The 27,158-nt window shown below is 37.7% G+C and overlaps 1 protein-coding gene across 2 annotated transcripts in view; it reads right to left on the bottom strand.

The window, feature by feature from the left end:
* Nucleotides 1–27,158, bottom strand: part of ITGAV (integrin subunit alpha V) — an 86,760-nt gene that overhangs the window by 34,193 nt on the left and 25,409 nt on the right. For both annotated transcript variants that reach the window (XM_046657827.1, XM_046657826.1), the window contains exons 3-12: nt 21,164–21,255; nt 18,555–18,669; nt 13,577–13,638; nt 11,555–11,600; nt 8,194–8,319; nt 6,933–6,977; nt 5,821–5,864; nt 5,675–5,731; nt 3,209–3,261; nt 2,597–2,799 (exon numbers count right to left, since the gene is read on the bottom strand). In XM_046657827.1, coding sequence (XP_046513783.1) covers nt 2,597–2,799; nt 3,209–3,261; nt 5,675–5,731; nt 5,821–5,864; nt 6,933–6,977; nt 8,194–8,319; nt 11,555–11,600; nt 13,577–13,638; nt 18,555–18,669; nt 21,164–21,255 — 843 coding nt within the window. The remainder of the gene's footprint in view (nt 1–2,596; nt 2,800–3,208; nt 3,262–5,674; nt 5,732–5,820; nt 5,865–6,932; nt 6,978–8,193; nt 8,320–11,554; nt 11,601–13,576; nt 13,639–18,554; nt 18,670–21,163; nt 21,256–27,158) is intronic.

Raw genomic sequence — 27,158 nt, 5'->3', positions numbered from 1 at the left:
GGCCACCAAAGCGGAGCGAGCAGAACTTTAACCACTCGGCCACGGGGCCAGCCCCTATATTGCCTTTTTTTGTTTTAACCCACAGCCTTTATCACCATCTGAATTTCCCCATTATGTGTTTATTCTATGGCTCTTCCATGAAAGATAAGCTTCATGAGAGCAAGGACATGTCCATCTTGCTATGACATATCACAGCCCCTACGTACCAGCCATTCTAAACTGCCTCAGTTTCTTTCATACACCCAAACTGTTCTCAGCCTCCTCAACGTCACATCTCCTGAGACATCAAAGACACCGCGATCACTCATCTTTTACATGAGACCATTATGCCCAGGAATATCTCCAACATTGCGATGATCACACTCTAGTATTTACTTGTTTACATAAAAGTCGCCCCCATGGACCCTGAATTCCTTAAGGGCATGGATGGGCTCTACTTCATCCTCTCATTTTTAGCACTTAGAACAGTACTTGGCCTGCAGCAAGCACCAACTAAGAATTTGCTATCCTCAAAAAAAGGTAGTATTTAAATTACGTAAGTGTCCTTCTTTTATCCTTTTTTCAAGTTTCAAAAGAGAAGCCTAACTTCTAAATTGACATACGCATTAAGAAAGTATTTACTAAAATATAATTTCTCAACAGAAGATGGCTCTGGTGTTGAGAGATTGTTTAATAAAACTTATCTTTAAGTTTTCTAAACCTTTCATTACTTAATCCCTTCTAATCATGTGCTCTCTTGGCTGGCATCTGTTCAATGTGGGGAGTCCTCCTTTTTCGTTCGATTGCTTCCTTTGATCACTTTAGTTGCTCTTTTCTGTGTTTTTCCCCCTCTGCCCTTCTGGAGCCGTATTGACAAAAACTGCACATAATTGTGGAACGTAACTATTGTTTTCAGCATCCCTCTTGATGATATTAGCGTCTTCCTGGTGATGCAGGGGGAAAGGGGAGAACAGAGGAGCATCAGCATAACAAAGGGTTAATGTCATCAGCTCTGAACAAAGAGAAGATCCAGGGTATAAGTAACAGCTCATTTTATATGTATATGCTATATATACATATAAACTATAAATCTACATAGTTATATAAATACAGCTCAGATCACTTTCCACTAGAGACATTATTATTTATAATCTGTTTGGGACACTGAGACCCCAGGAGAACCTTGGGAGAACAAAATCATCCTCTATGGCATCTATCTCTAAACGTAAAATATCTTTGTAAAATTGTTGTAAAGCTTCAGTATCTGTTAGCTGTTGTTGTTCATAATTGCTGTGTTCACGGATAATATATTTTGATAAAAATATAGAAAGCAGGATGAGATCTTGGCTAGATGGTGATCCTGAGGACATTTTCTTTAAAGTGGCTGGAATATCCTGAGGACAAGGTGACAGCAACATGCCCAGGCTCTCCCAGAAAACCCAGAGACAGAGGCCCACCTACAGCAAAGAACTCGTCCAGCTTATTCAAGGTAGGACCTCAGCTGTGGTCCTGCGTTTTCTAGCTAGATTTTTTTCTCAATAAGTAATGGTTTGGTCTGTTCTATAGTACTCTTTTCAAATTCTGTTTTGAACTTTATACCAGAGTTTCATTTGATTTCTAAGTTCTCTTAGTAGTAAAATTCTTTAAGACTCTATGGTAGGAAGCAAAATGTCCCTTTGAGTAGCTTTGCACTAACACTGAAAACTTCTAGGGTTAATCTGAGAGATGACACTTCAGTACACGACATAAAACTACCCACGAGGCAGGAGTGGAGTCTTGAGGCCAAACCAATGTTTGCCTTTTCTACTACGACTTGGGAGATATTACAGTTATCCATATTTTTGAAGTTTTCTTTTTAATTTATAAGTTTCTTTTAAATTTTAAGGGGCATAGTCCTATATATTGTTGATTATACAAACCAACCAACTCTCTATTCTGTGATCTCTACTAAGGTTTTTAATAGTATTCTTTTAAAAAAAATCTTAGTAATTTGTAACGTATATTTCATTCTATAGTAAAAGCCAACTTTGATTTTTAAAGATATCTACTACTATTAATAAATTATTAAATGGGACTATTATAAAACAATGAGCTTATGTCTTTTATTTGCACCCAGAAGGGAGATACAACCCCCCTCAGAATATTTGAGGCAGCCACAACAAAGTTACGGCTTTAAAAATAGAAACGGCCAACCACACCTTTGAGGGATCTATCAGAGTCAGCATGGCCTCGACAATGTGCCTGTGACCATTGTTACACTTGTATCAAATGGACAGTAGAGGGCGCTGCCATCAAGCAGAACAGAGACATGGCACCCCCAGCAAGCATAGGGCTCCCTGGGATGGCAGGCTCCTTTCAGAAATTAACCACCCCAACACTCTAATTTGAGGCAGCATGCATGAATCATAACTCATGAGAATCAATTTTTGAAAATTCTGTTCTGATTTTTAAGGAAAGAGAGCAACCTGTCGTTCAACCTGGTGTGTTACTCACTGTCACTCAATTCTTTCCAGGAAGGAGGTTTGCTTGTGTGATTCTCCACAGACCAGGGTGCAGGACTTTTCCGCGTGAACAGAGAATAATCAAGGAACACACAGTTGCTGAACTTTGACCTTACCATTGAAACCATCCTGGTCCAGATCTCCCAAAGGTGCGATGGCACTGCCGAACCTCGCAAAGACCTCAAACCCATTCAGCTTGGTCGTCTGGAAATCTCCCGAAGCCCTTTGCAGAGACACTGAGACCTGCCCCACCTCCTGGAGTTTGCCATCAGAACCACGATCCATGAAGAGAGGTGCTCCAATAAATACGTCTGCATAACTGAAAGAACAGAGAAGCTTTTTCACCAAAGCGAGACCAAATTCCATCCGACTATTAATAATCAGTTTCTTTCTTATTAAAACTCAGTTTCCTTCTTTCCACATCTCTCATGGCCACACTGAAGCATAAAATGATCATTTCAAAGGCAAAGCTTCCTTCAACTCTTTTAAGAAACTATGATTACTTCATAAATTACATTATTTCTTCATATTATAAAAGCTATTGAAAGACATTATGAACAGCACAGAGGTTTTCTAGTATTCATGATAGGGTTGCTTCAAATTGGTTCTTTAAATAGAAAGATTACCAGGAAGGGGACAGAGAAACAGAAGAAAAAATGTTTAACTTTACTAAAGCATTCATAAACACGAGAGAAAAACTGTTTCTGGAAACATTTTTTTAAACTTACTCATCACCGTTAATGTCAGTGGCAGCGACCGAAAATCCAAAGTATGCAGCCATCTGGAGAACAAGATCAAAATGAAATGTTTACATTTCACCCAACTGGTCCAGACAATTAATATTTGTAGTATATTTATCAAAGAGAAGGGGTTATTTTTTTCTCTGCATATAGTGCTTCAATCTAAAATTCGTCTCTTTCAAGTTTATTCTACCAACACAATGACAATCAGGGAATGAGGCTTGTTTATTTTCCTAGATTTATGGGCAAAACATACCCCATGTATATCATTTCAGTGATTTCATCACACGCCATTTAAGGCCAAGTATAATCAATGCTTCTTGCCAGGCCTGACCTATTTCCTCCCTTCCTCTCCGTCACCGAACCACGCCGGATACAAACGCAGTATCAGAAAGACATAGTCACAGACAGACATTCTGGTTGAACCCAGGAAGTTAAACTGGATGTCTATGCAGTAAAGATAATAGGTAATAATTATTAATAGGTCATGATCGCCTCTCCCTATGTGAAACTACTACAACTCCAAAGAAATTATTGTTTGGAAAGTACAGAACCGAATTTGTTTTTGCCTCACAACTCAACCGATTACATGCCAGTGGTCTTGCTTTTGAAGTTCCCACAGTACAAATGCTTTTGTGTTTATTATGGGCTTATTATGCAGAGAAAGCAGGGCCTCCCCTCCCCCACTACAGGAGACTGCTGCCCATCACAGATAGAGCAGCATGGCTGGAAATAAACGCGAAAAAGGAAAGTTCTAAAGAGAGCCCCAGGTGCAAAGCAAATCTGGGAGAGATGACAGATGAAAGATGACCTAAGGTGAAGAATGAGTCACCAAAAAAGAGCAAACTTAGCAAAATTTGATTAGCTGAGATATCAGGAGGGAATAATAAGGGAGATCCCTCCATATCTATTTTGGGTTGATATAGTGTAATTGAGAAAATGAAAGGTGCATTCTGTACTCAATGACAAGATCAGCACGTGTAGGAAAGTGCACTGTATTTGGGGTATCATGTTGATGTGCTGCCTGGAATTTAACAGAATACTATTCTTGGGCCTTAGTCTCTCAGGATATTCAGCCTGAAACTGTAAAGAAAGGAAGGCATTTACTGAGACAAGTTTTGTCCTGGGCACTATGATTGAAATGCTTCCTTTCACTTGATTCTCTCCACAAGCCCGTGAAGAAGTCACCAGTACCTCTATTTTTACACACGGGCCACCAGATTTACAGCGGTAAATACCTCGTCCGATGCAACAAGCCTGAGCATGGAGAGCCCAGGTCTACCCCAATGCAAAGCCCATGGGTTCCCCCGACAAAACAGTCGAGGAGGAAGAAAGAAAGCACCACAGACTGTGTGCCACGTGACCCAGAGACACACACGGGCATCCGACAGGAGAAGCGGTCTGATGTGGAGAAGTCACAACAGCACAAAGGGGTAACCACCGTGCCACAATCCTAGCGGCCCATCAGCTGCAGGCCATTCCGTCCGGCATCAACCCTGACCTGCCGCAGAGGTTTCCGGGGACGCTGAGTCTAGCTCCTCAGCCTGTCACTCCTCCTGCACAGCTACCAAGCTCGACGGAAGGGGAAGCGACCGTGAATCCCCAATCTGCCAGATGTTTGTTTCCTCTCTACCCACTGATCAATTTTTCCTTTCTCATTACTAACATCATTTCATTCTCTGACACATACACTACAGAATGTTATCAAATGCTCGTACTTGTAGAGAATATCTAGTACTTAAAAGCACTACTTTTTAACTGAAGGATGTTTCATTTCATGTAGCAGAAACGAAGTTTACTCATAATATCTATAATACACACATCTGTGCCATGTTTTGTCTTGCATCTAATAAAATTAACAGGCATAGATCATTCCTTAAAGGAGAAGTTAATGTCATCAGCAAAAAAGGAAATTGTTTTGGTTATGTGTGTGTGCAATTTGATTTTGCATTTCTTTTGGGGAAAAAAAAGCCATAGTATGCAATTACGAAAGTCTTTGCTTAAACAAATCACTTTGGTTAAAATAAAGGTGAAATATTTAAAGCCTATTTTATATCTGTAATATTGATTATTAAACCAATATTTATTATATGTTGAATATTAAACCATGAGGAAATTGTCAAGAAAAGTTTTAAGACTTTAGGGAATGCTGATGTCAAAACGTTAAGTGAAAAAAAATTTATGTATTTTTTTTGGAGAGGAAGATTGGCCCTGAGCTAACATCTATTGTTAATCTTCCTTTTTTTGCTTGAGGAAGATTGTCACTAAGCTAACATCTGTGCCAATCTTCCTCTATTTTGTATGTGGGATGCCACCACAACATGACTTGATGAGCAGTGTGTAGGTCTGCACCTGGGATCCAAACTGGACAGCCCCAGGCCACCACAGCGGAGCACACGAACTCAACCACTACGCCACCGGGCCAGGCCCAAAGAAAACATTTTAAAAGCATACCTGCTCACCAGTAAAATTGTGCAAGGAGGACATGTTCTTCCCATCGTAAATGTAAACCTGTGCAGGAAAAACAAAAGTATATGAAATATGAGAAAATATAAGAGAACCCAGAGATTTTTTTTAAAAAAGCCTTTTAACTTTCTTACCATTCCCAATGTCCTCGCTGCTCTTGGAACTCCTGAAACAAAGTCTGAAAAGAAAAAATTTAATTACTCATTTTTAAGACCAATCCTGGAAATTGTAAGAGGAAGCAGATATGTCAGAAAGCTTTAAGTTTTGTTTTGCTATTTCAGTAGACAATAAATAAGACATTTTAAAAAATTGGTGCGCCATAGTAAATGATCACAGCATTTTTTAACCATGAAATCAAATCTTTACAAAATACAGAAGAATCTCGAGGACCCTCAAGTAAATGTATGTGTGCCCTCTAGGCATTTGTAACCTTGTTAAAAAGAGAACAGATAAGATAAAGTGAGCCTCAGAATGAAGGAAAGCTGTACTTACAGTAGAAAAACAATACAGAGCAAACTGAAACGGTGTAGAGAAATGTGATCAAAACCAGGTAAAGTCTCTGATTCCCACACTGAGCTCTGAAGGAAGATGGGTGGACAGAGAGAGGATGGGGCAACCACTGTACAGACAGAGCCCAGGTTACAAATTACGCCTAAAGAAGGAGAAACTAAGGTTCTCCAGAAGGACTGAATCTGCTGAAAGCAAGAAGGAAGGAGCTGAAGAAATAATGGAAACTCTGAGGCTGGAAGGAAGCAGATGAGGACGAGACTGAGGACCCAGCGGCCGGCTCAATTCCAGTGGCTGCTGAAGGAACTATAACATAGACCCAGCTCATATCAATGTACTAATGTCTCCCTCATTTCTCCTGTCATATTCCATAACAAAGGTTTGCAAACTCTTTAATTGCTGAGATTTTTCAATGCCACTTGTTTAAATGCTTAGTCTAAATTTTTCTTTTTTGGTAAGGAAGATTTGCCCTGAGCTAACATCTGTTGCCAATCTTCCTCTTTTTTTGCTTGAGGAAGATTGGCCCTGAGCTGACATCTGTGCCCATCTTCTTCTATTTTGTATATGGGTCACCACCAGAGCATGGCTGACGAGTAATATAGGTCCACACTGGGGATATGAATCTGTGAACTTGGGCCACTGAAGTGGAGTGTGCCGAACTTAACCACTGTGCCACAGGGCCAGCTCCTCGCCCCCAAATTTTTGAAAAGGGATTAAATATAGTTCAAGTGCATCATACCATCTATGCCATCACCATTGAAATCTCCAACAGCCACCGAGTAACCTAAACAGGAAAGAAAAGTAAAACGTTGTCAGGGCAGGAACAGTTACCTTCAGCATACTTGCTGAGTGGGCTTTCCTTGAAATTATTTTCAAGTAATTCCTTTAATTACGTATTATTTTGTCCTCTAGGGGCAATAGATTCATATATTTATGATAAATGAATCTCTATTAGAATAACACCTCTATTAGAAAAATGAGGCTTTTATCAACTTTACAAAGGAGTCAGTTAAAAACAATAAATTTCTCAAAGGTACAGAGAACAGACTGGTGGTTGACAGAGGTGGGCGATGGGGGTGGGTGAAATGGGTGAAGGAGTCAAAAGGTGCAAGCTTCCAGTTATAAAAGAAATAAGTCCCGGGAATGTAACATACAGCCTGGTGACTATAGTTAGTAACACTGTATCGCATATTTAAAAGTTGCAAAGAGAATAAATCTTAAAAGTTCTCATCACAAGAAAAAAATCATCTATAACTATCTTTGTCAATGGATGTTAACTAGATTATTGTGGTGATCATTTTGCAATATATACAAATATCAAGTCATTATGTTGTACACCTAAAACTAATATAATGGTGTATGTCAATTACATATCAATTAAAAAAAGGATAAATTTGTAATTCATCATAAAGAGGCAATAAATAACAGATTTTTTACAGTCAGTAAAGTACTATTTCTGTTATGTGTACTTAGTTTAATGAATAAGAGAAATTTACAGAGAGAAGAAAAGTCAATAAATCTTAAAGACCAAAACTGTAGTTTAACATAGTGAATAAAAGTCTGGGACTCAGACTGCCCGGATATGAATCTCAGAACAGCAAGTTATAAGTGAGTGGCTTTAGGCAAGTGATTTTGCCTCTTTGTGCCTCAGTTTCTTTACCTAAAAAACGGGAATGATAAAGGAACACTTTCATAGACTTGTGAGGATTAAATGAGTTAATACAGATAAAGCATTTAGAACAACGCCTAGAAGACAGTAAGCATATTTTAAAGGTTATCTATTATAGTTATCATTGTATAAAAAAATCACTTTCTTAAATTTCAACCACTGAAATATAACATAAGTACTCAATAACAATTTGAAATCATGTTCCTCATATTTAAAAAAAAATCTTAATACATTACACATAAAAGATTTTCCTACTTAAAGCAGAAGAAGCAAATACAGTACAAATACACCACAATTCCATAAAATGAATCCATATTTTGGTTTTACCTACCCAAATAACTGTCATCAAAAATAGCTTGGGCGGTTCGAGTTGCTAGCTGGTTATTATATTTGATGCTGTAAACTTTGGGGTCATATTTAGATACAATTTCTGCCACTTGATCCGAAATGAGCTGACCTGAAATGCATATACAAAATAAATGATAACTTTCTAACAGAAATTTTATGATGCAGACAATGGATGGCACCTGCATTAAAGAAAATTACGTTAGAGATTAATATGTCTAATTACTAGTCTTAAATAACTCTCCTTCCTAATACTAAATCTGAAATTCGATATTATTTCTTAAGTCAAAATTATTTCTATTCAATTTAGTACTTAAAATTAGTCTCCACTAATAAAAATTTACGAATACAGAATTTGTCTTCATTCACTAAAAAAATCAATGTTAAATAAATGGAGTAACAAAATCAAGGACTATTTCCCAAACAAATCCATTAGAACTTGAAAAATCTACTGAAATAGTTTTACCTTTATAATAAGAACAACTGGCTCAAGTGATTTTTTTTTTTTCTGCTTTATCTTCCCAAACCCCGCATACATAGCTGTGTATCTTAGTTGCAGGTCCTTGTAGTTGTGGGATGTGGCACGCCGCCTCAACATGGCCTGACGAGTGGTGCCATGTTCGCGCCCAGGATCCGAACCCTGGGCCATGGCAGCGGAGCTCGCAAACTTAACCACTCGGCCACGGAGCCAGCCTCTCAAGTGATTTTTTAAATGAGTTATCTGGACACCTTTATGAAGCAGCCTGCATGGGTGAGTTCACTTTTCTTCACAACCATACACAAGAAATCTAGACGACTACAAAAACTCTGACTGCCTCCGGCCCCAAGAAAGGTTGGCTGATTTATCAAATGTCATCTCTATAACATGGGAAAATCATCTCTTCATTTCTGCTCTTTTAGAAAAAAATTCATAGCAGCTAAAATTTTCAGCCCTGCCCCAATTTGTCCAGTCACAGAAGTTGAGTTTATAAGGCAGAAACATTTTCTATCTGGGTCACTCTTTATCCTCTGTGCCCAAGAGTACCTAACACATGGGAGGAATTCAATAAATATTTTCTTGAATCAAAAAACACTGGAAAATTTTCATCATCTCTTTGAAATAAAACAAGTATCATTTTCTCTATTCTTACAGAAGCAACTCTGAGATTTATGGAAAAATTCATTCTAACATACTTACTTATTCAGGGTGAAACCTGCTGATTTTAATCTTATTAAAACAAAATACTCTATGCCCAGTCACGGAGCTTTTACTTACATATTACAGCCCGTTTATAATAAAACTCCAATGAACATAATATGAATAGTATCTATATCTGTCCTAATTTATAATAAATCGGAATGCATACAAACATTGTGTAATACTCAAGGTATTAAAAGAACAAGTCATTTAAACATCTTCACAGCTTGTAAAAAGGCAGAGTTAACAAGCTGTCCTGACTGAGAATCACACAATCTATCTTTGGTTCCCAGGCAGGCCCAACAGACATGTCCCTCCCCTCCGCTGAATGACACACCTAGCAGGAAAGAAGAAAAGTAAATCTATGTCTTATATATAACTAGGAAATATTAATATTTCCTATTTTCTCATATGTAATTCAAACTATTTTTCTTTTCATTTTAAAAGTATAAAACAAGCCAGAAAAAAACCCTATAAAATTCAATTGCAATTTTCTTAAATCATTTCATTTTCCAATAGATAATTCATAGAAATGCAAAATTTTCAGATTTAGTCTGTCTCATAACCAATCCCTGTCTTTGCCTGATTCTTCTCTTTTCTTCATTCTCTCCTTTGCCATCCCTTTCAACTTCTCACTTATTCCCAGTTTTCCTTCCTTCTTATTTTCCTTCCAATCTATTTCCTTCAGTAAATGTCTTCTTTAGCTTCCCTTCCTTAGTTCTTTTTTTTTTTTTTGAGGAAGATTAGCCCTGAGCTAACTACTGCCAATCCTCCCCTTTTTGCCGAGGAAGACTGGCCCTGAGCTAACATCCATGCCCATCTTCCTCTACTTTATTGGTGGGACGCCTGCCACAGCATGGCATGCCAAGTGGTACCATGTCCACACCCAGGATCCAAACCAGTGAACCCCAGGCCGCCGAGAAGCGGGACATGCGCACTTAACTGCTGCGCCACCGGGCCGGCCCAGCTTCCCTTTCTATAAAGCAAAAGCAAGCACGGGTTTTCCCACAACGATGTAAGGAAAGCATAGCGGAGAATACAGAAGTAAAATTCAGAATCGGAAAGTACTTGCAAATCAATATAGTCACAGGCGTTCCAGTTCTTCCAAATACCAACAACGCTTGAATATCAGAACCTCAGTGAACAAGTTCTGACCCTCAAACAGCACTTTTTAGCAGAAAATAAACATGAATATATTGACTAAATAAATGGGTAAATCTAATGATAAATGAAACATAAAGTAAACAAATAAGTAGATTTAGTTACCTATTTTCAAACTGTCAGCAAATAATGATCTGCTATACATCTGTTCAAATGGTAATTTTACTAGGCCCCTCAGAATGACTGAAGAATGTAGTGTTTTATCTTTATATCAATGCCAGTTTAATTATATTCTTTTGAAGCTTACTAAGATCCTCTATTTTTAAAACTCCCCAAAGAGGGGGCCGGCCCGGTGGCCAAGTGGTGAAGTTCGCCTGCTCTGCTTCAGTAGCCCAGGGTTTTGCCGGTTCGAATCCTGGACGCAGACATGGCACTGCTCATCAAGCCATGCTGAGGCGGCCTCCCACATGCCACAACTAGAAGGATCCACAACTAAAAATATACAACTATGTACCGAGGGGCTTTGGGGAGAAAAAGAAAAAAGAAAATCTTAAAAAAAACCCAAAAAACTTCCCAAAGAAATCATTCTTGATGTCAGTAATTAATGAGAAAATAACCATTCCAATATTCTAATGAGCAAATTCAAAATATTTTTTAAACTATGAGATTTTGGAACACCACAATTTACCTGTTACAGATCAGTTCCACACATTTCCTAATGCTTATGTCATGGCCTCTAGGGTACAGAGATGGAGAAGTACATACCACAAACAATAAAAAGAAATTATTTTAAATTACTTTACATATTTACTTTAAAAATACTCAGTTTATTTTCTACTAGGAATATATTTATATAATATATAATATATATTAATAATATGTTATATATTATATATATGATGCTGTAGTCCTTTCAAAAAACATTTTGTTACAGATAGTGATTATACATTTAAATTGAATTTTTCCATTTCTTTCTTTAAAATAATCTGAAAACTCTCAAAGGCACATGAAAAACCAGGTGAGTCTGAAACACAGTCATTATTGGGTAATTTAAACAATATTAACCTACCTTGCCAATAAAAACTACCAGGACCACCAAGAAGTACTCTGTCAGCCTAGATTAAATCAAGCAACAACAAGATATATATTTAAAAACATGTAGCTTTAAAAACTGAAAGCAATGTGATAAACATAAAAGCTATATATACATGTATATATGTATATGATATATATACGTATATATTAAGGCAAACAAAATCATACATCTAAAACTCATCTAACTCAGTTTTAGTAATTTTCATTCTACTTTTTCTAAAATACAATAAAAATCAAAAAGAAAAGTTATATTCATTTAATATATGAAAATATGCAAATACGCATTTACATATATATTCTGCAGATCACGGCTGCTTCACACACTTGGCATGAAGCCCTACTGCAAAGTATTACTGCACTACAATGAAGAAAAAAGTCACTCCTTAATTTTGTACATTATATTTGTGACTACAAAGGCAAATTTCCTTTCCTAATAATCATTAAACACTTTTTGACTAAAGGAAAATTATTTTTAGTGGCTTGCAGATCTAAACAGGAGTGAAGTTAAAGGGTAAATTTTTCAGGGTATGTTATATATACAAATTACACTTGACTAGCATTTCTTATAACTGTAACAAATTATAGGTATTTAATTCAAGGTATTTAGAGTTCGAGCATAATATTTTAGAAATTTCTTCTTTCTGGAGGTAAGAGAAATTTTTCCCCCTCCAAATGGACATCCAGCCCTTTCAAGCTCTGAATGCACAATCTCCTGCCCTGGCTATGTAAAAGATACTTCTAGGTTGTCTGCTCTAAAACGACACCCTTTTTTCAGAAATGAGTTGAAGTGAACAGTTAATTGAACAATGACCATTCATGGTAAGAGACTATTTCTTGGGTTATAGCTGTACAGGCATAGGTACAGAAAACATGGACACTTATTTTTAATACAACACCTATTTGAAAATACATCATGCAAGTTTAAACCTAATATTTATTAATATACTTTACCTCTGTTTTGCTTCCTTAAATTTTGAATTAGGAGTAATTATGAGTAAATTCGGAATTATGAATTTCAAATTGAGTAAATTAACATCAAGTATTTAGTAAGGAGAGTTGACTATAATTACTAGTACCTAGTCTAGAAAAAAATTTTTTTAATAAAATAAAGATAAAATACAAATTAAAACAAAAAGATGTTTCATTAGTTTTTCTGATTCACATGATTATAGTTTCTGCTGTTTTAATAAATTTAAGGCACTCTGCTCGCATTTTTTAAGAAAGCCATATTAAGCTTTCTAAGGAAGCTCTACTTTTAATCAATCAATATAATTTTGAGGCTTCTCTGGGAGGAATATTCTCAATTTGATATTCAAATATTCATATATCACACTCAAAAAAACCCACACACACAAAAGAAAATTATATAAAGAAAAGTACTTAAGAAAAATTTCCTTTGAAAATATAAATGAAATTCTTATTTTAGAAAATTAGATAAAAACTATCAACTCTGAAGAGCGTATTAGCTTAGTTAAAAATACGCATATGAGATTTCTTACCACAAAGAAATTGCTTCAGCTTTACTTGGTGTCTTTAGACACATAATAGATGGCAAACATGCATGTTTCTCAGCTTTTATGTAATTAAACTTTAATTTTGTAATAAAGCTCCCATTGATAGCTTTTGTGAAAAACCAATTTCAGTCAAAAACAGAAAACTTTAATATTCTATAAGTTTATCTAACTGGAAATTTTAATAGTAAGCCTATCTAACTGGAAATTTTAATATTAAGCCATGAGAGTTATCTATCATCTCCTGAAGACATTTCCTAACTATCCTTCACTCCTATTTTGATGTCTATTTCAAATAAACAACGTCTACTGGGGAGAGAATTAATAAGGCAAAGACTATCAAAATGCATGGGTCATCTTTACTAGCTGTTTTCATAAAACAGTAAGAATGATAGAGAAGCTGAAGTATTGACTCATTAATTTTCAACCATTGTTTAGATAATAACGTAGATCTGAATCTCATTCAGTCTTAAATGACAACTTACTTTAGTAAAATCAATGCTGAATCCTCCTTGACAAAATCCCTGTCCATCAGCATCAATATTTTCTAAAATAAAAAGATTGGAAACATACACAAACCCAGAAACAAACAAATAACACAAAACAAAACATGAGAAAAATCTGATATCACTGTAATCATAAGAAAGTGCACTCGTTTCGGGGGGTGCTCATTCACTCAGGCCCTTAATGAGCTATTATCACGTTCTAAAAATGGCAGCATGCATGTCGATCAGCACCATTTTCTTAGATATGGCAACAGAGACAGATTAAAGTAGCTATATCAGTCACCAGGGAACAGAAAGATCCCCCCAGATGGTGGGTTTCAAACTGATTTTTAACTACAACCCACAGCAAGATTATATTTTGCATCACAGCCCACCAATCCAACATACACACATTATGTGTGTGTGTAATAGATAAAACAAAATTTCACAAAACAGTATCACTATTATTATGCACAATATATTATGATATATTCTGCTTTATTATATTTAATTCCTTTTTTTAAAGTTACTGGTTATGACCCACTATTTTGATTTCATAAAACAATGATGAGTTGCGATCTGTGAGTTAACTCCAATTTGAAATTCCTATTTCATACGATTATTACCCCACGATTGCTAGGTCTTTGCCAAGCTATTATGAATATTAAAGAGACACACACATCCCTAATACATTTCCTATACAAACAATTTATAGCCAATAACAACAATAAAATATCTACGAAAAACATAATGGGGAATTTCAGGTGATGGTTAGACCCTCACTTAACGTTCTGCAAAGCGCAAAATCTGAAACTGGCCTCACAATATATTCAGCACTGGGGTCGACAAAAGTGAACATCTTTCAACATGACACTTTCAAGTATTTTCCACATGATAACAGGCTCAATACTTTTTTATTCTTTTGTAGTTACTCCTTTTTTTTGTAGTCCTCACAAAAAGAGACAATTCCTTGACACTTAGCCAATTAATTTACATTAACTCTAATCATGAGTAATACTGTACCCAGAATAGAGGGATGGAGGGACCTGAAGACTCTCCCTTCTTTTACTTTAAGGATAACAAGGAACAATGGGAAACCCTACTCTTCAGTTATCAAGGAATTCTTGTAACCAATGTTACAATATATAAATAACTAAGCTATAGTATTACTGTATTTGCCACCCAAATACAGGAACCAAAAATATTTTTAGTCATAAAGACAACTTGCAATAATTTTTTCAAATACTCCCACCAAAAATTTTGAACCCATTTTAAAAACCTGGGAACTGCCCCAAGATTACACATTTAACATCTAAGTTTAGAATCTCCTTTAGAAAATAGCCTCAAGAGTGTAATGCTACCCCAATGTAAATTTTTCTAACCAAGAGGGAGTGGGAAAATGTGGGGCTGGGGTTTCCAGTGTCTAGTGAATCATACTAAGGAATTCCGCTCTGACCTCAAGCCAGCCGTTTATTTTCTTTATTCAAGTTGCATCTGGGGAATTATTCCAGGCTATTTATAAAGACATCCTTTTTTGATTACCATACTGTACAATTATCTGCTTTACTTGGTTTCCCAGAACATCCAGCTAGAAAGCATGGCTGCCTTTAAATTCTTCTTAACAGGTACATACTAAACTGAGTGTTTACGCCAACATAAAGAAATTTATGTTGACTATAACCTATTTCAGGGAAGGCTTTTGTTTTTATTTCTACAATTAATATCTCTCTCATTCGTTAAGCCTGACGATATTATAAATAATACTATTGATTATGATAGTAAGAGCAACTACTATTTATTAAGCTCTTGCTATGAGTCAAGTACTGTACTAAAGCATTTTCTGTGGCATTATCTAAGACCTTTACAGCAATCCTATGAGAGATACTATCATTATTCACAATTTACAGATAAGGAAACTCAAGCTCACAGATATTAAGTAACTTGACCACAATCAACCAGCTAGTAAATAAAAGAGCGTGGATCTGAGCCTAGGCCTGTCTAGTACCACTAGCCTGTACTACCTCAAATCAAGGATGCATTTATAATTCCCTGAGTAGTGAACAAGAGGAAGGAAAAGCCAACTAGAAACCATAATAGAAAAATCTGTGTACAAATAACATCATCCTGAGAAAGCAAACAGAAAGAACAAAAGACTCAGTCTGAGCACGGAGTTGAAAGCGTATTTAAGTCATATGATTTGTGGCTCAGGCACTTTGAGAACAGAAAGACATTTGGCCTATTGTGTAACGCCAAGAATGGTCACAGATACAGTTCTGAAAAGCCAAAAGCAAACATCATCAGTAAGAAGGTAAGTGTGTCACAGACAGTGAAGTTCTGTGCCCAGGGTGTCCACACAGGTCGTGTTAAAAACAAAAGCAAACAAACAAATGAACAATGACAACAAAAAACTCCACAAACTACCACCACCAAAACAAGCAGAGTTAGCAACATAGCCTTACAAAACTGGCATCCCATGGAAAAATCAATCATTAAATTTACTGAAGTATGAAGAAGATACAAAATGCTAAAATTGTACCGCTGAAGTCTTTTGCCCAAATCAGTGTTCTGCCAATGACGAAAGACAGGCCCAGAGTGGTTAAGTGCATCACCCACAGCCACACGCTCGCTGTCGGCAGAATGTGAGAACATGACCCAGGTTCTCAGATTCCCACCCCTGAGTGTTTCTCCCCTCGGTAGGCTGCCCCTCGTAATTTCGGCCTACAGGTAGCTTAATATTTCAAAGGTGGAGCCAAAAAGCATGGACAACGATCAAGGGATACTGAAAGCCAGATTTATTAGGAGGAAAAGCATTCACTTTGCTTTTTTGAAGATGTTCTTTGTGCTTTTTCTAAGATCCGAGGTTTTGTTATTTAGATCAGAGCTAGATCTAAATACAGGGTTAGAAAGTATATAGAATATATTTTAGACACAGCCACTAGACAGTCTCTGTGGCAGCTGCTCAACTCTCCCTTCACAGACAACACGTAAACAAATGGTGTGGCTGTGTTCCAATAAAACTTTATTTACAAAAACAGGCTCAGCTCACACAGGCCAGTTTCCTGACCTGATTCAGATGTGAAAGATTTTAGAAAAAAAGTTTAAAACGATTTTACAACTTCCATGCCTGAACCAAGTAAGTGAAAGCATTATGTAACAGATACATCACGCAAACCTCAATGCCTTAATCCTTTAAATAGATGCTGAGAAAAGAGCCGGTCATTACTAAAGAGGCAAAATGACAAAAACTACTAGCCTGACAGGGCAGTATATCCACAAGGGATCATCAACACAATGCTTGCTTTCAGGAGGGTTCTGTGTACTCTCACACATCAAAAATTATCCAAACTTGTACTGTGAAAACAGGAAGTTTTCTTTGTAGAAAAGCTGTGCTTAATACAGAGGCAAGTGAAATGGAAAACTCCATTGTTAGTAATACAGAAGAAAGGTTCCTTTGGAGTAAGACAGACCTGAGTCCAAATCCTCATTAGACCACTCACTACCACAGGATGTAGGAAAAGAAAATGACTTCAACTGTCTGAATCTCTGTTCCCACATCTATCATACGAGATAAGGGGGATTTTACATGTGTGTCCACTGTATAAACGACAGCCAACCTGGTATAGGAGAGTTAGCTCATTCTTCATAGCCATAAAATTACCTTCTCATGATAGGCACATTTTTTATAACACAGAAATTAAAAATACACATTAATCCTCATATTTTCCATATACCACCAAAGACAACAGCACTATGACCCAAATACCAACAGATGACACCGAGCACTGAGGACAAAGCTGCCAACCTCCTCCACCCTGCGTAGGGTGTGCTTCCTGACCTATCCTAATAAACACTGTGGTTCTGGCTAGGGAACATTCTTTGGATGTTTACCTCTCACTTACAGCAAGGAGGGTCAAGGTGCTGAGAGCTAAGAAATAAGTGTCTGATGAAATCATTTGCAGTTTCTCAGAGGTTCAATTGTTTACAGTTTTGAGGATTTACTCAGTTCCTTTGACCTGGTATCACAAGTTGCCTAACACAGGAGGAAAGAGCCTAGCAGTAAGAGCCTTACCCAATGTTGTGCTTTTGCTGCTTTCTCTCTACTAAACTATCTGGTGACCAGTGGAACATAAAAAGTAATGGCATAAAAAGTGTTTCCGGTATAAACACAACACTGCATTTCAATAAGCTGTTTTTATGTTTCTGGAATAAAGAGGATCTGGAGTGGTGGCCAATTCCACAAAGGTGGGGAGGCAGAAGAACCGGAATCTCCAAGGGGAAAAGGACGCACAGAGTTTGGAAAAGCACAATCAAAATGATAAGCGCTCAAAATCATCTTTAGTCTCAATATCAATTTCATCTGAAATTTCAAATAATATCAGAGAACAGTGTGAGATCTTTTGGATGACGAAAAGAAGAAGAAGCTTGGTAACAGATTGACAAAGAAACTCTGATTAAAAGCAGGGAAATTCAGAAGCAGACTCCTGAGCTTAATGTTTCACCTTCCTATATAAACTCTGGTTGTTTAAGACATCATTTTTAATTTTTAACATCATTATTAATATAAATCTGTAGTTCCCAAACTTCAGTATCCATAAAATTACCTTGGAGAGCTTATTGAAAATGCAGGCATCCGGGCCCAACCTAGACCTACTGAATCACAATCTTTAGTTGTGGGGGTCCCACATCTCTGTTACAGAAGCTGAGTGAAGAACCTTTTGACTAATAGGGGCTAAAAATACAGGTTCCCAAACCATATATTAGTTACTACTAACCAAGGAAGATGAAAATTAGTTCTTAGGGAGACAAGATTAACTTGTTGACTGTACATTCATAATTTCTTTACATTAATAGGATTGTTTTCATTTTGCTGTCATCGAACATCACAATATGTCTACCAATTTAACACACACACACGTTTTTTAACAAAGTAGGCTTCCCGGCCCTCTTCTGAAAAGCTGGTACAACTTCCCGTACATACTTGATCTGCATGGAGCATACTCAACAGTCTTTGCTCCATCTTGAAGAAAGCACGTTCCAACCGGCTCTCTTTCCTGTTTCATTTCCGTCCTCCAGTGGTAGAGTGGGGCACAGGCCTGAGATCAAAGGAGCAGTCCATGACACAGAAATTCTCTGAAAAATTAGGGTTTCAGACAATCTATACTACCTCAACGTAACATCACTTTCTAAGCATTAATAAAAATGAATCAAACCTATCCTATACCTTAAATTCCCTATCACTAAGGAATGGATAAAGTAACGATTTAAAAAGACGTGCTTTTCTCATATTCTTTGGAAGGCCATATTTGTAGTCTAGATTTTTCTTTCAAAATAGTTAGCAAAGTTATTATTTCGGGTAGCATTCTTCTCGATGTTATGTGCCAAGCTGAAGGTCACAGACCGAATCAACATTCTAACGAAATAACACTCTAATGCTTGTAGAATATACCCCTAAATTATAAAGCATATTTTAAGTAAGAAGACAGTAAAAGAATTTGCAGTGCTTACTTTATTTACTTTCTGAATAAACTATGACCTTTTTGTCTTCCGAGTTACAGATTTCAACACCATGCATAAGGAGTAGAATAATGCATGTTTTCAGAGCATAGTAATCTACCAAAAGTGTAACAAATTAATTTGCTGGAAAAAAGTTCAATGAATTTTCTATAATACTTTTGAAGCAAAACGTTAACACAACCACTGCAGACATCAACATTGGGTCATTTTATACCTACCCTGAAAAAGCAGAAAGTCAGTAATCGTAGTTACTTCTCTCCACGTACTTGATGTTCCAGAGTGGATTATTTGCTACGTCTGCTTATTTCTGCTCCTTTGCACCTCTTTCTGCCTAGAATGCCCCCACTCTCAACCCTACCCTTCATCTCCAATTGCTAAAATCTGATACATCCTTTAAAGCTCCGCTGAAATTTCACTTCCTAAACAAATCTTTTCCTGATGCCCCACAATCAAATGAAAAAAAAGACAGTAATAAAGACTATGCAGGTAATTAAAATAGGGAAGGTTCTCTAAGGAAATGAAATTAAAGCTGAAATCAGAATGACAAGGAGCTAGCCAAGTGAAAATCAACAAGATGAGCATAACATTGGCAGAGGAACACGACCACAAAGCTCCTAACTTAAACGACTTGGCATGTGGAAGGAATAACAAGACTAGTGCAGCTTAAGTACATAAAATGGAGAGAGATGATGCCAAAGAGACAGCAGCCAGAGACCGGATCACAGAGATGCTATAAAAGTCTGGATGAGCATGTGATTTTTCTTCTAAGAGTGATGAAAAGCTGCTTGACTGTTTTAATCAAGAAGGTGAAATGCTCTGGATCACTCTGGTCCTTCTATGGAGAATGGATTGTAGTTGGGCAAGAGAGGAAGCAGAGAGATGACAAGACCCACTGCATTGGCCCAGGTGAGTAATGATGGTGGCTGGGTACAGGACAGAAATAGTGGAGATGATGTATTGACGGACAGGGGATACATTCCGAAGGCTGGAGGTGGAATTGGCAGGGCTCGCTGGTGGATGGGGTAGAGAGTCATGCCTCTAAATAAGCTGGGCAAGTTTTGTATGGATGCAGTTATTTTTGTGTTTTTTTCCTTTTTGACGGACAACAACAAGAGTTCTATTTTGGCCATGTTCATTATGAGTAATATGTGAAATATCCAAATGGAGATGCCAAATAGGTAGTTTGGAAATACGATTTTAAAGATCCAAGGAGAATTAAGAGCGAGAGATATAGATTTGGGGATTACGACATACAGATTGTATTAACAGCCACGGGACAGGACAGGAGCAGCTGGTAAAAGGTGTGGTTAGAGAAGAGTAGGGGCTCAGAACAAAGCTCAGGGACACCCCAACACTTAGAAATTGGGCAGAAAGAGGAGCCCCTAAAAGAGACTGCAAAGAAGTAGCCAGCGAGATGGGAGAAAACCAGTAACATATAGTGTCCCAGAAGCCAAAGGAAGAAAAGGATCTCAAAAAGAATGGTCAACTGACCTTGGTGAATGGTGCTGAGGGGGCAAGAAAGATAAGAATAAGGACCAGTGGATTTCAGTGACCTGAAAGTCAAGAGTGACCTTGGCCGTGCTGACCTGAGTCTGACTGGAATGGCTGGGAAGAGAATGTGAAGTGAAGAAGTGGTGATGATGACTATAGAGAACACTTTCAAAAAGTCTCTGAAAAGGAGAGCAAAGGAATGGGCCAGAGCAGAAGGGAAGATGAGGCAAAGGGAAGGTGGTTTTATTTTTAAGGAGAGGAGGTACTAGGGTGTTTGATTAATTAAAGGCACACTATTCCTAAACCAGTCTGGATGGAAACAAACTGCTGGGAACCACCAAGAGGGGCTGGGAAAACAGACAATGTAGGAAGGAAGGTGGAAAATCACAGAAGCCAAGTCTGTGAAGGGCAAGAGAGATGGTACCCTGAGATGGGTGGCCTTTGACCAGAGCCATCTTATCTCATCACACCCTGTGGCCCTGAGCACAAGGAGTTTTACTATCAGTTTTCAAACATAAAACTTCCTCTGTTTCCACACAAACTGACTGAACTCACCTATGAGTAAATATCCAAAAGACTTACCAAAATTTTATCCTGTTTTGATCTCACAGATGCTCCAAACCACTGGTGGGACTTAAACTCCAATGGATCATCCTTGGCATAATCTCTATTGCCTAAAAAAAATATTGCGAGGGGTGAGAAATAAAATATATATTCTTAGTACAACTGAGTATATTTCAATCCAGTCAGGTTTACAAACAGCGTGCCTTTGATTAATCAAATGCCAGACTGGCTATTTATCTCATACTTTATATGCATCAGGGACTTTCAACTAATCAGAAAAAATAAAATACAGGATGATCTAGAAGTGTTTCAGGGTTAATAACATCAATTATCATAATGCAGATGTGAAAAAGTTAACAGTAAGTGAAGTGTTCCAATTGCTAAACTGTAAGATCATTAACTATTAAACAAAGACTTGATATGAAACAAATACTTATAAAATAATTAACTATTAAACAAATTGATTCAACAAATATGATTACCTTCTGTACTCCCAAACGTTCTTTCTATGGCATAAAGAGATCTATGAAAATGAAAGGCTATGAAACCCCTTTGTAGAACACCTGTAGTAAAAGATTAAGATGTGGGCCAACGACACTATAACACAAGAGTTAGAATCCAGGAGACATGAGTCAGCCGGTAGGAAAAAGAATTAGATTTGGCACACTACATGCAAACATTCATTTTTCAGCCCACATTATTGAAAAAATTATTTCCGATCACCAGGCACTAAGGTAAAGCACTGTAGATTTTTTTTTAAAAAAAGACCAGGGGCCAAGCCCCGTGGCCAAGTGGTTCAGTTCACATGCTCCACTTGGGCAGCCCAGGGTTTCGCCGGTTCAGATCCTGGGCGCAGACCTAGCACCACTCATCAAGCCACGCTGAGGCGGCGTCCCACATAGCAGAACTAGAGGGACCTACAACTAGAATATACAACTATGTACTGGGGGGCTTTGGGGAGAAGAAGAAGAAGGAAAAAAAAAAAGACAGGGCCTAGCCTGGTTGCCGAGTGCTTAATGTTTCATCATGTGCTCCGCTTCAGCAGCCTAGGTTTGCACGTTCGGATCCCGGGCACAGACCTACACATGGCCCATCAAGCCATGCTGTGGCAGCAGCCCACATACAAAACAGAGGAAGACTGGCACAGATGTTAGCTCAATGACGATCTTCCTCAAGCAATAAGAAGAAGATTGGCAATAGATGTTAGCTCAGGGCCAATCTTCCTCACTAAAAAAGGAAGTCAACTCATTAAAAAACAAACAAATGAAAGAAGAGTGGATATGAGCTCTCCATGTTTTCTCTCTCCCATCCCTGAGGCTAGAATAGATGGTGGAATTGCTTGATGGAAGCAGCCTCAGTCCAATTTTCTAAACCACAAGAACAGCCAAATGATCCACATGATGATGACATGAGAAAAAATCATCCTTTTTTGAAGTGAGTAAGATTTGGGGTTTTGTTTGTAAATAAAGCATGTTGTTACTAAAGTATAGTCTAGCACAGTCTGAGTAACATATATTCTAAAGACATAATGCTATTTCCAGAAGGGCCTGACCTACAACTACAAAGAAGCTTAGGGGCCCCTGGAAAACTTCAGTTCAATTGATAGTTTTTCAAGGATTTTAACTATAAAATTTATGGTTACACGTTAACAGGATTTTTTTTTTTTTTTTTTCCACTGCAAGCTAACTGTGTTCTCTTACACAGTTAACTGTGTTCTCAACACAGGGTTGCCGGCTTTCTATTCTATTCCTTTCTACCAAGGAAATGAGGGCATTTTCCCCCTTACATTAATCAAGGAGGAGAAATGCAGCATGACTGCGAAAGAAACAGCTGGTGCTTGGAAGATTGACTTCTACTCACTGTCCCTTGAGATCACAGCATCACGATAAACGCAAGTAATCTTAGCCCGAGGGAACTGAGTTTATGAGCTAACTGGATCTGAGAAGTCCAACATTCTCACAACCGATACTTCCTGCTTCTGCTTTCATTTAAAACAAAGCCTTTTGAGCAAGACCGTAAACATGACCGAGCGGAAGGAATCTTTTCTATATGAGAGGAAATCACAGGTTGAACAGAAGTACCACATCAGAGAGGTTCAAATTAAGGTTCCCTGTATTTTCTCTTAATCTCTAAAACTTCAAAAACAAAATGATACAGAACCAACATCGCTCTATTCTTGCCAATACAAGTATTCCTGTCTACAAGACACCTGATATGGAATCCTCAAAAATGTCAATGTCACGAAAGACAAAAAAAGTAGGGAACGTTCAAGATTCAAAGAGAACAGAGACACAGCAACCCAAGGCAGGATGGAATCTTTGATGGAATCTTTTTGCGTCTAAATACTTTTTTTATGTTACAAAGGACTTCATTAGCATACTTGTGGAAATTTAAATATGGACTGTAGAGTAGGTAACAGTATCTTCATAATGACACTTTTCTCATCTGTGATTATAGTACCATGATTATGTAAGGGAAGGTCCTAGTTCTAGAGACACATGCTGACATATTTAGGGGTTAAGGGTCACAATGTCTGCAACAATGGGTGAGTCTAGGTGAAGGGTCCAGTGTTGTTCATTGTATTACAGCTCCAAATTTTCTTTCAGTTTGAAAATTTTCAAAGTAAAACTACAGCAACCAACAAGTACATGTAATATGTACCATAAGGCCAAAACAGGCTATCTTCTACTTCTTTTTACTTAACTCTTTATTGTATTTATTCTGATTAGACAACGTTACAAAACAAATTAAAATATGAGACATAAAATAAAGCCATATGTAAAGATGAATCTAAATACCACACTCTCACCATAAAGAAATGACCTCTGCTAACATTTTGGTGTCTATCTTAAAGACCTATTTCATGAATACATGAATATCCTTCTATACTAAAAGATATTTTAAAGCCAATATTTAAAAAGACATTAAAGTTATTATTATACATAAATGTATGTACCTTTTTTCCCCTTAAGAATATGTCATAAAGGTAGACCTACAGCATTATTTTCATTGTTGTGTAGTACATCATTATATAGCCATATAGTAGTTTACTTAACCAATCCCCTTATCTCCTTCAGTTTCAAATTTAGAAATATTTCTATTTTGCTTTAAGAGGCCTACAGTTTCCCTCAAAGTCACATTACTTCCTCTTCCGATATACCTAAGAATCTCAGCATTAAAGCTACTGTTAGGTTCTGAGACAGGCTCATTGCTAAATTAAAATGATAAACCCTCCAGAAAATGAGGTGTAAGACAGAATATTATTCTAACGGATATATTTTTAACAGGCTCCAAGATAGAACTATTTTTATATCTAAGAGTTCCCTTACCCTCAGTTCCCCATCCCCTAAACAAGTCATGCTCATTCCCACCTGCAGGCCTTTGCGCCCAAGGCCCTCTAACCTGAAAAACCTTCTTTCTTCCATTCTTGATTCAAATCCTACCTGAAAATTCAGTTGAAGTTGTCCACTTATGACCCTAACTCATGAGGAAATGGTAGTCTGCCCCTAACTACCATTAGTCTCTTATCTAACACAAGAGACAGTTATGGGAACAAGTCATTACGGCGGAGATATGGGTAGAGGATGGGTAAAGAGCATCGAGAAAACAGTGCAGAGGACAAGGGAGGGAATGCTTTCTTGGCCAAGAAAAAAAGCCTGGCAAAGAAAGGAAAGAGTGCGTATTCTTGATTTCTCTTTAGAGGATTATGAGTTGTTCACTGTGACTAGAGAGAAGGGTGAGGAGAGGAGCGGCTGTCAAGAGCTTTTCTGCCCTGCTAAGAATGGGCTTCATGGGGTTTTTGAATTGCCCTCTACACAAAACAATTTTTCTTTAATTATATTCCTGAAAGGTTGAAGATAACTTTCCTCTTCGTAAAATCTTATCCAGTTCTCTTCCTCTCACTTCAAAAAATTGTCTCTATGAATTTGTTTTCCTGAATAAACTGACTTTTCTCTAAATTTGCATGTGATGGCAAGGATGGTGCTCTGCTCTGTCAAGTGGCATATGGTTCTCATCGCTACCATGTTCTATTTCCTATGTTAAAAAAAGCAGTGAAAACATCTCCTGCCACAATGATTATGATATCTGCCTTTATGGACATCAGGTTTAGCTTAAGCTAGAAAATGTCATGGAAAATAAGCACAAATTTTACAATTTTTTTTTTTGGTTTTATTTTCATCATCAAGTATTGTGGAGCACAAAAACCCATAGTTCTTTCCATATGGCAAGCTATTTACCAACAGTATGTAATGAGGATGAAGGAGCACCAGCCACATGTGAAAAAACATCAGGCAACATGGCTCTTTTTGATAAAAAAGTACATTTGAAAAACCTGGAGCTTTATTAAAACTTAGATATGCCCCAAAACAATTGCCATGTCTTAAAGCATCACATGATTAAAGGTGTTCTCAATTACTTTACCAAACAAAAGAAGTCCAATATATTCGGGTACAATGCATTGGCATACACAGGCATTGAAAACTTTGCCAACAGTTTTCAAGAAAATATGTATCACCCACTGCTTTGAATGTCTTCTGCTTTGACAGGATCATAACCTCAAATTACCATCTTTTCAAGAAGTTTACTCAATAGGAAGTTCTTCTTTACCAATCAGAACTTTTTTCCCAGAGACCAAGCCTTAAAACACTAGATTCCACATCAGGCAGAAGTTTCACTGGGAGGAAGTGTGAATAGAGGTGGGTGGGGAGAAAGAAAATGAAGCATGCTCTCCAAACAGACTGACAAGAAGTTCATTCACGACCTGGCTGAAACCGGCAGCTAATCTGGGCGCATGAGGGAAGTAAATATTTTGAGTCACAGCCCTGAAGTCATCACTTGAGTGATCCCGGAACTCCACAGGCTGTTTTGGACCACGCCACCAGCTTTGAAAGGGAAACCGGATACAGACAACTGTAGAAATTCCGGTGCTGGAGGAAATGCCTCCTCAGGCAACAATCAAGAACGAACAAGGATTTCTGTCTACAATTCTGCAAAACACCTTGGAATATTGGCTCTGATCTCCCAAATAAATTAAAGGGAAAAAGAATATCTCACAGTAAAGACAAGAACAAATTAATCTGCATTATATAAATTAACATAAGACTCTACACTATCACTTTCAAAACTAGAGAAAATGTTGCTAAAGAAGCTTGAAGTCAATTAGCAAGTAAATCACTAGACTTGGAAATTTAACGTCTATTTTTCTCGGCTTTTAAATTTATCGATTGCACTTTATGAGACTCCCATTGATGAGGATTTTTAGGCTGCTTAATTTTAAAATGGCTTATGATGAGGATTTTTAGGCTGGTTAGTTTTAAAACTACAGATGAGATTCAGGCTCCAAGGAGTGGAATTTGTTTGCCCCTTTGTTGGGAAACATTTACATTTCTAAGGGAAACCTCTATCTGTAAAAGGTGCCTCCCTCTCTGTACCAGGAAGAAGAAGAGAGATGACCTTATCCCTAGAAGCTCTTAATGGGGAAGGCAAGAACTTAAGTTGGTTGCTGTCTGGCAATCTCATGTAACTGGTTTAGGGTGGTGGCTTCTGACCTTTACTTAATCCGATTTGATTCTTGTCTAAAAGTCATGGGATCACCCAACGACCAGACCCCACCTGCACTGATACCATTTTAACTTTTTTTCATGTTCTTTCCTTTGTCTTGTAAAGACATGATTCACATACCCATGCCTTATAAAATTAGCCCTAACCCTCAACTCGGGGCAGCAGCAGGAGCTCTGACTGCCCGTGGGTCCTGTCCCCACGCACCAGCTCTGCCTGCCCATGGGTCCTGTCCCCATGCCAGCGGGGGCAGCAGAGGCAGCAGCAGCAGAAGCTCTGACTGCCCATGGGTCCTGTCCCCATGCTACACTATTCTCTAAATAAAAGAGCACTACTGCCAGATCTTGAGAGTCTAAGAAATCTTTCTTTCGACTCCTCGGCTCACCGACCCCGCATCACCATGATTGAATACTTGAGGATAGAAACATATTGAGCAGAGCAAATTGTCCTAGCT

The sequence above is a fragment of the Equus quagga genome, chromosome 4 (assembly GCF_021613505.1).
Source record: "Equus quagga isolate Etosha38 chromosome 4, UCLA_HA_Equagga_1.0, whole genome shotgun sequence".
NCBI lineage: Eukaryota > Metazoa > Chordata > Mammalia > Perissodactyla > Equidae > Equus > Equus quagga.
This window is presented reverse-complemented; position numbering and strand designations above follow the sequence as displayed.